Source organism: Podarcis melisellensis (genome assembly GCF_964234715.1).
Source record: "Podarcis melisellensis genome assembly, chromosome: 2".
Lineage (NCBI taxonomy): Eukaryota > Metazoa > Chordata > Lepidosauria > Squamata > Lacertidae > Podarcis > Podarcis melisellensis.
The window spans coordinates 31,081,243-31,095,651 of NC_138529.1; the positions used below are offsets into that span (position 1 = coordinate 31,081,243).

The following is a 14,409-nucleotide window of genomic DNA, read 5'->3' on the forward strand; positions in this document are numbered from 1 at the left end:
GAGGCAAAGTAGCAACAGCACCTATGCATAGATGCTGTTGCTGTAGTGTTTTCACTATTTTGTTACTTTTGTGTTAAGTATGTACCATTTAGTAATCATGTAGAAGTTAGTTGTTAAGCCATTATGTATTGCTCTCCATAAAGTGAATGGGTTACTGTAGATGCATGCAGTGCTTGTTCATGTGGCTTGGAAAGCAGCAAAATCTATTTATACCTTGTTTGCACATGCTTGGCTGACTCTACTGCAGGTGCAAATGAAAAAATGAACTTGTGTTTTCCAGTTATGTTAAGCCAAAATTTTAAAATGTGGTCCTAATGTACAAAGTTAATATACTTGTAGATGTCATAAACAAATGCCCAGGATTGGCTTCTCGGAGTAAAATTGTGCAACTTGTGAGACTTAGTTGCTTATAGTTAAATATTTTGCTGTAAAATATTGGTGATTTGTTGCTTGCCCATTGGATTCCTCCAAGTATATGTTTTGCATGTGGCAAGGTTCCTAGATATACTTCAGGCATTTTCAAGTAAAATGGATGTTGAATAGCAGGCCTGGAAAAAATGACTGCTTGAGACCTTAGAACTGTTATGAATGAATAAATTTTTATCCTTCCCAATGACAAAAACAGTCTTTGGGGAGCTTAATGAGATAAAAATTACATAGAATTATAAAACCACAATCATAAAGTGTTTAAATATAGGATATAAATCAGAAACAGGAATAAAAACAAATGCATAGCAGCATCTAAAGTTTCAGATTTTAAACTATGTATATCTTATTAGCTTATGTTATTAAGTATGTTATTAATATTAAAATCTTGAGAAAATAAAAATATAATGCTTACCTGCCGCTGCAAAAGACCGGAGCATAGGTGCCAAGAAAGCCCTTTTAGGGAAAGGGCATTCCGCTACTTGACTGCCACCATTAAAAATACACTCAATAATAATAATAACATTAATTATTATTATTATTTATACCCCATCCATCTGGCTGGGTTTCCCCAGCCACTCTGGGTGGCTCACAGTATATATCAGAACAGGGCTGCCTTCAGATGTCTAAACAGGGCTGCCTTCAGATGTCTTCTAAGAGTCAGATAGATGTTTATTTCCTTGACATCTGAAGGGAGGGTGTGAAAAATGAATGTAATATTTTAGCTGCAGTTCATTCATTTTCAGCTTTATATTCCTGTTGTAAAAAAGCGTGCTTAGACATTCCGTTGTTGTGCCCAGAACCTAGGTTTAAGGTGCCATCACATTTACTCCTGTAGGGTTTTTATTTCTGCAATGAATTCAAATTAATCCTTCAGTATATCTGAAGGAGTGCCTCCACCCCCATTGTTCTACCTGGACACTGAGGTCCAGCACCGAGGGCCTTCTGGCGGTTCCCTCACTGCGAGAAGCCAAGTTACAGGGAACGAGGCAGAGGGCCTTCTCGGTAGTGGCGCCCTCCCTGTGGAATGCCCTCCCACCAGATGTTAAAGAGAGCAGCAACTACCAGACTTTTAGAAGACATCTGAAGGCAGCCCTGTTTAGGGAAGCTTTTAATGTTTGATGTATTACAGTATTTTAATATTTTTATACCCAGCCAGGTGGGCAGGGTATAAATAAATAATAATAATAATAATAATAATAATAATTTTATTATTATTACTTAAAGCATCTGAATTTCCCCCCTTTGAATGCTTTATGTCTGTATGTAGTGGTGAAGTGTGTGCAAATAGAAATACATGTGTGCCTTTTTTAAAAATAGTGATGCCAAAGTATCAGTCATGATGGTCTTTGCTTTTGTTCAGTGTTCCTTTAATGCACGTGTTGATTTCTCATAACTGATAAGAGTTTTCAGAGAGTGAGGTATAATCTTGGTGTACTAGAAAGTTTCAGGCAATGGAAGAATCAAATGACCAGCCAGTGGTTTGCATGTGACTGCTAAGTAATGACGTTCTTTTTCCAAAATGAGCATTCTGAAAAATAACTTCAGTTGAAAAGGGATCTTTATATCTAAGATGTTCCAAAACAAAAAAAAAATAGATCTAGATGCTCTTCCTTCTGTGTTTCCTGTGCCCTGCAGGTTTCTTTGCTACTTTTTGAGTGGTGGCTTGCATTGCTTATGAATCATCTGACCATTTGTTCCTTCCAGTGATCCTGTATTAGACACTCCTATTTATCTTCAAATGTTTGGTTATTTTAAGGGGTCTCTAGGGATGAACGGGGTGTGTAGTAGAGTTAGCCTTGCTCCTCGTCTCCTTCCTCTCTTTAAATCTCCTGAGAATTGCGTATTTTGTGCAATCTGTGAAGGATCCCCCACAGACATTCCTTGCTTCTTGGACTGAACTTGACATGAAAGAGGGGGAGTGAGAGAAGGCGGACTACAAAGAAATGACAAGCCTCTACCACTTCTGGCAATTGGCAATGTTTGCATTTGGAGGATCGAATCTCGGCTTTAGAAGCCAAGATATAAATGCACCTTCTGCACCCACAAGCACCTCTGGGTGAATAGGAAAGCAGGCCAGGAAGCTTTTGAAACCATGGCTTAATATCCTGGCTTGCTCTGTGATTAAGCATAGTTTCTCAGTCCCAATGTAATGGGAGGCTGTGGTTCACTGTGGCTTCCTGATTTGTTTCCCTGCTTTCAGAAAGGGAGGGGTGCAGGGACTTTATGTGAATCCTTGATTTGAAGCCCCAAACCAGAGAACATGCCTATTTATTTTTAAGCAAGTTCAGTATTGAGCCATCATAACATTGTGTTTGGAGAGGCTCTGAGATGTTGATCAGTGCAGGAAAATATAAATCAGAAGCATGTTATAGATGTCTCGGAGTGGCATGGGCCTGCATGGAACAACTATTGCAAGTGAAGTCCTCCTTTTCCGCCTGTGGTTTGTTGGCAAACAACCCTCGTAAACCACTTTTACACACAGTTGTCTGGTACAGTAATAGTGCGATGGTTTTATCACAAGGTTGCCTGAATAGTTATTTGGTGTAAAGTGGTACCTCGGGTTAAGTACTTAATTCATTCCGGAGGTCTGTTCTTAACCTGAAACTGTTCTTAACCTGAAGCACCACTTTAGCTAATGGAGCCTCTCGCTGCTGCCGTGCCGCCGGAGCACAATTTCTGTTCTCATCCTGAAGCAAAGTTCTTAACCTGAAGCAATATTTCTGGGTTAGCGGAGTCTGTAACCTGAAGCGTATGCAACCCAAGGTACCACTGTATATTTTACAAGTTTTTGGGGTCTTATTGGTCTAGTACATCCTTGAATTATGACAGTTTCCCTGAATGTTCTGCTTTTTTCAATAGAGAGAGACTTGAATGGCTACCAGCTTGACAATAATGGAGTGGTATGTTAATACAAATAGTATTTAAAGGAGGTGGAGGCAAGAGCTCATTTATTCTGTTAAATTTCTTAATTTCAGAAGAACACTTGCACTGAGAGTTGTTTACTCTGCAATACCAAAAATGAAGTGGTCTTCGAAAAGTAAATACTGTATGCCTTAACAATGGCATTCCTTTGTACAGCTAATATGTATGAAGAATTAAGATAGGCCCATGCCAGAATGGTCCACAATGTTAAAGACTCAATGTAAAATGAGTAAGGGATAGCTAAGGGAGAACAGTCCAGCTTACTTATAAATAAAAACTTTTTTTCAGGTTAGCAATTATTCAGTTTCAGCGTGTACCTTTTGTGGTAGTTCTGACTTGTAGCTTCAGGTAATTTTATTGTGACCTGAAGTTATGCAGCACTAAGGAAGTGTAGGATCTGTTGCTTTTATTGGTATAGAGTGTGATAATGACAGGGTCAGAGGGAAGTAGGTGATGTGATAAAAGCTTTCGATGAAGACTTTCAAGTAGTGTAGAACTACCTTCCTGGTTTGCCTTGCAAATAGTTCTTTATAACTAATTCTTCAGTCACTAGGCCAAAACGAGTCAAGCAGACATGTGCTGAGATTACTTCTTAGTGTCTTATGTATATAGTTATGTTGTATGAATTGTTCATATGGTGATTCATGGATACAGATTTCTGTTCTCATCCTGAAGTAAAGTTCTTAACCCGAGGTACTATTTCTGGGTTAGGAGACTCTGTAACCTGAAGTATCTGTAACCTGAAGTGTCTGTAACCCGAGGTACCACTGTACATGTAGAACCAAATCTGAAAATACTTCTAAAATAGCTGAATAAATGGTCTCAATTGCTCAGTTGTAGACTAACATGTGAAAGCCTTTCTTTCTCCTTTTTGGATTATCTATATCCTGAATCTCAGTATGTCACATGATAAGCAGGTTAGAAACACAATCATAGAACAATATCTTAAACATTGGAAGACAAAATGGGCATCCTGAATAGCTTAGTAGACATCCCTATGTGTGCCCATGCAAGGTATAGTAAATCCCATAGAACAATAAAGGACTTGTGCTTTTTTACTTGTTCCTGAATGATCTAGAGCAGGGACATCCAACTCCCAAGACACTGCAATCTACTCACAGGGGGGAAAAAATGACAGTGATCTACCCCTTTTGGGGGGGTTCAGTTCAAAGTTGTTAAGCTTTTTTTAGGGAGGAAAGTTCCGTTTTCGGGGGGTTCAGGCCAAAGTTGTTGAGGTGTGTGAAGAGCTCTAAAACAATCTCTCCAGACTGAGTAAACTGGTGGTAAAATGGAAATGCAAGCTACTATAAGCAAGTGCAAAATATTTCACGGACTCTTGGGGTCTGAACTGGCAACAATAAGACTTTGGAGTCATACAGGATAGCTCAAGGAAGATGTCAGCCCAGAGTGCAGCAGTTGAGAAAAAGTTGAATGCCATGCTAGGAATTATTTGGAAAGAGATTGGAAATAAAACTGGCAATGTCACAGTGCCATTATGCAAGTCTACAGTGCTGCCTTACCTCAAAAAAGCTATTGTAGAGCTGGAAAAGGTTTAGGAAAGGGCAACAGAACAGATCAAGGGATGGAGAAACTCCCCTTTGAGGAAAGGTTACAGCTTTTGGAGGCTTTTTAGTCTTCAAGAGAAGGCGAGAAAGAGGCAACATGATAGAAATGTATGCAATCATGTATGGTGTGGAGAAAGTGGCCAGAGATAGGTTTTCCTTCCTCTCTCTCATAATATTAGAATTTGGGCAGGCTTCCTCAAACTCGGCCCTTTGTAGTTTTGAGACTACAGTTCCCATCATCCCTGACCACTGGTCCTGCTAGCTAGGGATCATGGGAGTTGTAGGCCAAAAACACCTGGAGGGCCGAGTTTGAGGAAGCCTGAACTTGGGGGACAGCTGCTGAAGCTGAATGTTGGGAGATTTTGGGCAGACCAAACAAAGTACTTGCTCACATGGTGGAACTTGCTTCCACAGGAGCCATTGCTGGCCACTAACTTAGATGGCTTTAAAATATGACTAGACAGATTGACGTTACATTAGGTTGAAGCTATCAGTGGCTACTTGACATGATGGCTAAGTTCTACCTCCATTGTTAGAGACTAAAGGTAAAGGGACCCCAGACCATTAGGTCCAGTCGCGGACGACTCTGGGGTTGCGGTGCTCATCTCACTTTATTGGCCGAGGGAGCCGGTGTACAGCTTCCGGGTCCTGTGGCCAGCATGACTAAGCTGCTTCTGGCGAACCAGAGCAGCACACGGAAATGCCGTTTACCTTCCCACTGGAGAGGTACCTATTTATCTACTTGTATTTTGACGTGCTTTCGAACTGCTAGGTGGGCAGGATTTGGGAACGAGCAATGGGAGCTCACCCCATTGCAGGGATTCAAACCGCCAACCTTCCGATCAGCAAGCCCTAGGCTCTGTGGTTTAACCTCTACATGCCTCTACATGCCTCTAAATACAAGTTGCTGGGAATGACAAGTGAGAAGAATGCTATTGTACTTTCAGGTTTCCCATAGGCATCTGGTTGGCCACTGTGAAAGCAGGATGCTTCTTATGTTCTGAAGGCTGGTTGCCACAAGGGAAAGTTTCTTCCCTATGGTGGCCCCTTGACTATGTATTTTCTTTCCAATGGACCTACATTAAACTTCTGCATCTTAGGCTTTTCAGAAAGGCCCAAAGATCTCCTCCTCTACCCCACTTGACCTCCCAGGCTTAATGTTAATTAGTTGTGTGATGTTCTGATTGAATTATGTTCTTTCTGGGGTGTGTGGGGTAGATTTTAGGTTTTTAAAATATATATGTATATATTATTTTTTCCTTCATTGTTCACGTAAGCTGCTTTGGATGGGCATTTGCCCCCCCCCCCAAAGAGGCCTAAAAATATTTTAAGCAACACATAAAATGCACATGCCCATGAATATTTTGTTTCTTTTTTGAAGAAATTTATTGAATTTGAAGATTCTCAAGAACAAGAAAAAAAGGATCTGCAGATAAGAGTGGAAGCTTTAGAGTCGCAAACCCGGCAGCTTGAACTGAAAGCAAAAAACTATGCTGATCAAAGTAAGTGGGACTTTATCAGTGGATTATAACTAATTATAACCATTGCATGGTTTGCATGATATTTTCACTCTTATCTCCTAATAGAAAAGAGCATAAAATGACTGCACCAGTATAATTCACTAGCGGGAGTGTTTGTCTTTTCATGTATGTATGTGTGATTTAAGTTTTGTTTTGTGTTGACTGATGTCCAAGCCCATCTTCTCACTAACTTTGTTAAGACTTTCTTGAAGTAGTTTCAGCTTCTTTTCTCACCTGAACAACAATGGGTGATATCCAACTATAGAGGCCCACTTGCACAATAGACTTCAACACGTGCAAATGGGATATCCCCCTTTCCCCCTGCAGCCCCACAAATTTGCTGTGGAGTGTTTAGAGCAGAAGACTCTTGCATTGTGCAGGACTAGATTATTATTGTCCTTACTGATTGATTTTATGTACTGCCCTATACTCGGAGGTCTCAGGGCGGTTCACAGAATCTTGTGGTCCCTTCCAACTCTACAATTCTATGATTCTGTCATTCTATGTCCAGAAATTTCAAAGCAACCTTGATTCTACTGATCTTAGAATGCAAAAGTGGCTAGGAATCTTGTTCATTTAATGTTGGCTATGGCTCAGAGTTTCTTAAGCTGATAGAAGGGCCTTGGTCTAGCTAGCCTTGTAGGATTTATTATTTGTATAGCTGAATTTATCATATCACAAACTACTTTTGGAACCCCTTTCAAAGCAGTTTACCTTGTGGCAAGAGGGGATGGGGGGTGAGGCTATTGCTAAAGCCTGAAGTCTTGTCAGCTGATGGAACTTGTTTCATAGTTCCTTGGATGCAGCTCAAGTATGTTTTTGTTTTTAATTCAACCAGTAGCGAATATTTTGCTGCTACACAATTGGCAAGGTTATAATTGCTCTCTAAGGACACTGGAGTGGTTTATTAGCCTCAAACTAATTCTGGGAGATAGTCATACGTAACATCCTTATCTATGGTCAACGGAGCATATGATAAGATTGTATCCCATCCTTCTCCTGGTTTTTCCATGTGAATTCCTGGCAGCTTTAAATATGGCTGCTGTTTTAATGCTAACCAGGGTTTGCTAGGATTACTACTGTATTTTTCGCTCCATAGGACGCACTTTTTCCCTCTTAAAAACTAAGGGGGAAAGTCTGTGCGTCCTATGGAGCGAATGCAGGGGGGAGGCAGGCAAGAAAAGCCCCCAAGAGCCGCACACAAGCTTCGCGTGGCTCTTGTGGGCTTTTCCCCAGGAGGGAGAAGGGACCGCCGCTCCCCGACCTGTTCTGGGGGCTAGGGTTGCGGGAAGCTCGGGCTTCCCCCGCCCACAGCCCTGGAAGCTGTGGGAGTGGAGGCAAGGCTGTGGGCAACCTTGCCGCCACTCCCGGACCTGTTCTGGTGGCTGGGGACGGGGGAAGCTTGGGCTTCCCCCGCCCCCAGCCCCGCAAGCTCTGGGAGTGGAGGCAAGGTTGCCCACATAGATTGCCCACAAGGTTGCGCAGCGGGAGTTGGCGCTGCGCTTGGGGGCTTCAGGCAGCTATCCGCAAGCCTTCAGAGCGCGGTGGGAGTTCCCTCCGCGCTCCAAAGGCTTGCGGATAGCAGCCTGCAGCCTGAAGCCCGGGGAGCTCAGCGCCAACTCCCGCTGCACTCCCTGGGCTTTGGAGCGCTCCCCAGCCCTGCAAGCTCCAGGAGCAGTGGCAACGCTGTGCGCAACCTTGCCACCGCTCCTGGACCTGTTCTGGGGGGCTGGGGTCAGGGGAAGCTCGGGCTTCCCCCGCCCCAGCCCCGCGGCTAAAAACGAAGCCATGACAGCTAGCGGGGTCCATGACAGTTAGTGGGATCCATCCTGCTAGCTGCCTTGGCTTCTTTGCTCTTTGGGGCTGCTGGTGGTGGTGAAATATTTTTCTTCTTCTTTATTTCCCCCCACCTAAAAACTAGGTGCGCCCTATGGTCCGGCGCGCCCTATGGAGCGAAAAATACAGTAAACAGCTTCAAATCTCATTTAAAAATCTTCTATAAGAGGGAACTCTGGTTAGTGCTAACCGTGGTTAATGTTGGTGCTGAAATAAGTCTGCAGGCCCCCAAAACAGTGACCCGGAATGCAACCCCCAAGTGAATGGGAAGTTGCCTGTAAAGTGTAAAACATTGTAATAGAATGGCCCAGTCACATGAATCCAGAATGTGCAGTCCCTGACATGGATTTTAAAAATGAATAAAGGGGATGGAAAAACTAGCCTTTAACCCTTAGTTGCCCATTGCAACCCACCTCTGCCCCCCTCCCCCCCTCCACCAGCATGATTGTGTTGTGGTTGCATGGATGGGGTTGTGATGAGCCTGGGCACAGGAGGGAGTCAGATGGTGGAAGCAGCCACTGATGTACAGCTGCCTTATTTCAGAACCAGCTGTAACTGGCACTAATCATCAATCCAACTGCTGCAATGTATCTTGAGTGGCTTGATCACCCAATCCCATTAGAGAAAATTAAATCTCCTCTCGCATCTTGTCTCATTCTTGTTTTAACCAATAAAGAAGAATCCTCTCTAAAGATCGCCACAGAGTTTGTCGGCATGCTGTAATAGCGAAGGGAACACAGGATTGTGAAACTGCTTGCTGCTTCATCTTCGTGCTGAGAAGTCAACAGTTCTTTTTGAGACATTGCCCAAGGCTTGTGCTTTTTGAAAGCTACTCTTACTATGAATTTATGCACTGGATTACCTCAAAATGCCACTTGGGATATCTTTTTGGCTTCCATTACTTGTTTTGCTAGGTTATAAGTAAGGTGATGAACTAATGCTTTAAGAATTTCCAAAATTTGGAGAGCTTTGAACTATAGCCCAAAAACTGTAATGCTGAGAGCTGTTTCTCACGGTCATCCACGGGGAAAAAGAAACATATTTGTCATGAAATCGTAAATAAGTTGTCCACTGTTCATTGAAGCTGCCCAGCAGGTTCTTAAATATTTGGATGCATTTCAGATCTCACAGCAAATACATGGTAAACACAAGGGGGAAATGAAGACCTATATGCAGTGGAGGGCCTCAGGTTTATCAAATTGTCTAGGACACAAATAGTGCAGAATATCCTCAATAGCACATTGATACCATAGCAGCTAGCTGTTCCGGTTGATCTTAAATGCTGTTTGCAGTATTAGTTTTGAGCTATGAAATTTACTTTGGAATATTGCATGGATGTACCTTATTATAAAACTGGAGTTTCATCATTGGTTATGCTGTTAATCCATTTGGTTTAGGTTTATAGACAATTAATACTTTGAGAAAGCAATCACATTAGTCAAACTTGCCTTCTTTGGTCCTCACGGTCTATAGCTTTAAGAGAACTTCTGTTGCAGTTGTGGAATTAGTTCTAGGAACTGTGTAGGTTTTATGACACCTGCAGTTTTTATGTGCCAGTAGGCCTGCTCACACATGTGCTTTGGCTGATTTAGGGACCATGTATGTGTGGTTCTTACGTTTGTGGTTTCTGTTTATGGATTGGGAATCAGATGCTTAGTTTCCTGATCCAATAATCAACTTTGACAGTATAGATTTATCTGCTTGGAGGATTGAAGTAGCAGAGTTTGCCTCCACACTACCCCAGAGTGGATTGTTGGTGTCAGATCTGAACTGATTGACTAGTCAATCCTATGTATCTCTACTATCTCTTAAAGAAAGCTATCGGGTTTGCTTGGAGATTTTACTCAGAGCTATGTGCTTTAAAGACATCTGCTTGTTATTTATTATTTCAAATTTATAGTCTACCCTCCCCCAAAGGGAGCCTAGGGCAGCTAACAACCAATATATGAAAGCTAGGAGCTAAATGGCACCTTAAACCTGAGTTGTGGACACCACAATGGAATGTCAGAACCTATCAGCTTGCCTTACACTGCAGTGATTTCTTGGAAGTCGACCAGGCAGGAATTCCTCCTCCCACACCCTCAGTGACAGCAATAGTGGCAGTTTTAATCTGAAATCTTAGGTGCAGTACCACACCCAGAGCTCAGAAATTGCTCACGTTAATGAAATTCCCAGTCGCAAAATGTGCCTAGAACAAGAGGAGTTTCACACGCTGATCACAACAATAAAATTACATTAAAAAAAATTAAACAACACTGTTCAGGTAATGTAGACAGTTAGTACCAGCAATGTAAAAGTTTCATAAAACTACAGTTCAAAAGCATGGATAAACAGAAGTCTTTTGACACATTTCCTGAATGCATATAAAGTGGGAGACAGACTGATTTCCATTGGAAAGGGGGTTCTGTAGCTGGGGTGCTGCCCAGGCACATTTTCAGTTCGGTCCCAAGTCATTTGGGACTCTTTAGGGGAACATATTAAACCTACTCTATCCCTGTTTTCCCAAATGTGAGTGTGAACATTTGAAATTGGAAATGGCCCTGTGAATGTAAACATGACCTTCATCTATTTGGATCTCTCACTTTTAAATTTTATTGCTGTATTTAAACACAGGGAACCTCTGTTGAGACCATGCTAAATAATTTATTTAGAAAATGTTTACCCTCCCTCTCTCAGATTTGCAAGATGCTTCGTCAATAAATAATGCATCATAATGTAAATGAGGGGTTTCTGCTCTCAATGAGTGCTTTGAAACTCTTCATATTACCCTGAACATTCCCAGGAGATTTCTGTGTGCTGCTGCTGCTGCTGCTGCTGCTCTCCGTTAACTCTCTTGCTACCTTTGTTTGATTCTCTGTGAAGGCCTCCAGAGAATGACATTCCAGTTTTCCAGTTACATTTGAACATCTCCTGATTTATGGGGTGTTCAGAAAGAAATGATGCAACGTTACTAAATGAAATGAAATGCATCTTTCTCCCACATTGCTTTCAAATAGCATTGCCTGAAAGCAACCACCCACAAATCACTTTTTGGCTAAGGTGGAGTTGTACTGGTGGATTACCAGGGTGGGCAGAGTCAGAGCAACTGCTCAAGAACAAAGGTGATCTTATATATCCTGTAGCTTTCAGGTCATGGCAGTTGAAACAGCCAGTGGATGATGATGGTGATGATTTGGGCAGTGGGTTATTCAAAAAATATGTGTCAGGGAACTGCCATCAGCTCAGAGGCAAGAGGTGGAAGGGCAGCTGGATTACAGGGAGTCTCCAACAGGAAGCAGCACTTCCTAAGGAGAGGAGGGAAGCCCCGCCTCTAGAGGGGAAGAGCTGCAGGGCTTGGAGGATAAAAGAAAGAGCCAAGACACAGTGCATGAGCAAAGCGGGGGGGGGGGAGGTCCCCCTTTACCCAAGCCCTCCCTTTGCAGTAGGTTTTCGCGCAGAGAGGGGAGGCGTCGGATGGGGGTCAAGAGACTACTCTGCTGGGGAAAGATTAAGGACCGTCCACTCTCAGATTCTGCTAGTGACTGAGCAAGACAGGGAATTGAGGCGTTCTGCACTGTAAATGTTTTTGCACCAGTAATAAAGCCTTTGAAAAGACCAGTGGAGATCTTGCCTGTTCGCTCTTGAGCAACCACGCCGATAGGCATAACAATATGCAACTTACCTTTGCCCAAACAGCAGCTTATTTTCCTGACTCCTATACAGAGGCATACATGCCTATTTGTATGTGCTGACATTCAGTGTTAGAACTGGGATAGAAAAGCTGGGAGCCAAAGGGCTTCTGGGATCTCGGTTGTGGATGCCAAAACAGAATGTCTAGTTGCCACTGGTGGGGGGGGGGGGGAGTCGGCCGGCAACACTTCTTATTTATTATTTTAATAAGCATGAATTAATCTGCAATTCACATAAGTGACATATTGTTAATATCACATTTTGGCAGAAATTGTTAATGCATGTTTAATTTGGTGTTTACAATAAAAATATTGGTACCATACTTTGGTTTTCAAAACACTCTGCTCTTTATTGCTAAACTCCTTAACATGTTTCTATCCTTAACATAAACTTCGAGGCTTCAAAGCACATACATTGCAGTAATCCTTGAGTATCAGCCATGCGCAAAAAAATGACACCCAGACTTCTTGAAGTGCTCGCAAATGGAGAATCTTTAGGCACAAAATGTGCCTGGTACCATGCTAATTTTGAACCCTGCTGGCAATGGTGAAATATTTTCACCATTGGACTCTTAGGAGGAAGAAAGGTTGTTTACCCTACTGACTAAGAATGGGACAACTGGCTAATTTAGAGGGTGCTTACTTTTAAGCCACTAATAAAACACCATTTAGGGGACATGGAAACTTTAGGGGCCGTGGAAGGCTTTTGAGAAGTATGGGGGAATGCTTTAGCTGTGGATACCTGTCTTAGTTTGGATGAGAAGGGATTGGACTAGATTAAGTGGATCTTATAAGTGTGTGTTGTTGCCTGCATGAGCGCCTGAAAAGAAAGAGACTCAGTGTACCGTTCATTGTTGCATCTGTATTGTTGCAGATATCTTTTTTTAGAAGGCAGCAGTGAAAAGACTCAGTTCCTCTGCTTCAGACAGGTGGAAGGAAGTGGAAGCAATAGGTTGTTTCATTTTTGTTCCACGCTTCTGTTAGTTCCTCTGAGCAGTTTCATTTTAGGGAAAGCTTTAACTGGCTGAAGTACCTGGTGAATCTGCCCTGGCAACAGAGCCAATTTAGCAGGGTGCTAAGTTAGACTTGCCCATCTGTTTCTGACTTGACTTTAGAATACAGTGGTGCCTCGCAAGACGAAATTAATCCGTTCCGTGAGGCTCTTCGTATAGCGGTTTTTTCGTCTTGCGAAGCAAGCCCATTGACAGCTTAGCGGATTAGCGCTCCAGCTGTCAAGCGGCTTCCAGCGATCAGCTGTTAAGCGGCTTATCAGCGGAACAGCTGATAAGCGGCTTAGCGGCTTAAGAAAAAGGCGAAAAAAGCGAAAAAAACCCGTGGGGGGATGCAAGATTTTTTTCGTCTTGCGAAGCAACCCCATAGGGGAATTCGTTTTACGAAGCGCCTCCAAAACGGAAAACCCTTTCGTCTAGCGGGTTTTTCGTCTTGCGAGGCGTTCGTCTTGCGGGGCACCACTGTAGCAGGGCTTTGTTTCTTCCCCAGTGTCTGCTTTCAGTGGACCAGCAGATGTTCTGATTGCTATCTTGTTAGCAAGGAAATGTTATACTCAAGACCTCAGGTAGCCAACCTGTGACTCTCTGGGTGTTGTTGTATTCCAGCTCCCATCAGCCCCAGCCAGTATGGCCAAAGATCATGATGGAATTTTTACTTATTATTTTTTAATAACCTGTGTAGCCTGCTTTTCACCACAGATGTGAAATACAAAATAAAAAATCTGGGAGGCCACTGGTTAGTGACCTCTGCTCTAGACCTATTGGATCATGAAGCAAAATACTCCAGAGATTGTGTCCATGTATTTGAATTTTCTCCCCTAATTCATGCTGACCTCACCTGTTGTTAGCTGGTACTGCTGATTTTGCAATTTTGACTATGGTTTGGTTTGCATGACACACTAAACTGTAGCTAAAATAAACTGGCTTAAGGGGGACAAGTAGTTTGCTGGTGCACACTGCTGAAATTGCAGGTGCTTCTCTCCTCTCCCACTCCTCTTGCTGCTACACTGCCATGAAGCAAGCTATGGTCTGGCTTGTCGTGTTGTCTGAACTGAGGCTTGTGCTTTGTTTCTGTCCAAAGAAAGCACAAATGGCGAGCTGAACATGAGGTACTTGTTCACAATAAACCATTTTTAAAAACAACAACAACAACTATGGTTTTGTTTTATGTGATGTGTGACCTGGGCCTGTGGAAGACAAAGTATTGATTTTGAACAGCACTGGCGATTCTTGTGCTTATGTGATTGGGCAACAAATATCACCTAATGTTCAGAAAATTGGTGCCCGTTATGCAACTAGATGTAAATTGACTAACACTATATAGATATCTAAAGAACACCAGCCCTGCTTATAAGGCAAAGTTATCTGTTGTTGACTATATACGCAAGTTATTGACACCTTTTACTCTGCAGGTGTCTCTACATGTTGGCAAATTAGTAGTCCACTAGATGGAGCAGAA

General features: G+C 42.6%; 1 protein-coding gene across 3 annotated transcripts in view; it reads left to right on the forward strand.

Moving 5' to 3' along the window:
- Nucleotides 1-14,409, forward strand: part of SPAG9 (sperm associated antigen 9) — an 80,326-nt gene that overhangs the window by 3,014 nt on the left and 62,903 nt on the right. For all 3 annotated transcript variants that reach the window (XM_081899578.1, XM_081899579.1, XM_081899577.1), the window contains exon 2: nt 6,298-6,418. In XM_081899578.1, coding sequence (XP_081755704.1) covers nt 6,298-6,418 — 121 coding nt within the window. The remainder of the gene's footprint in view (nt 1-6,297; nt 6,419-14,409) is intronic.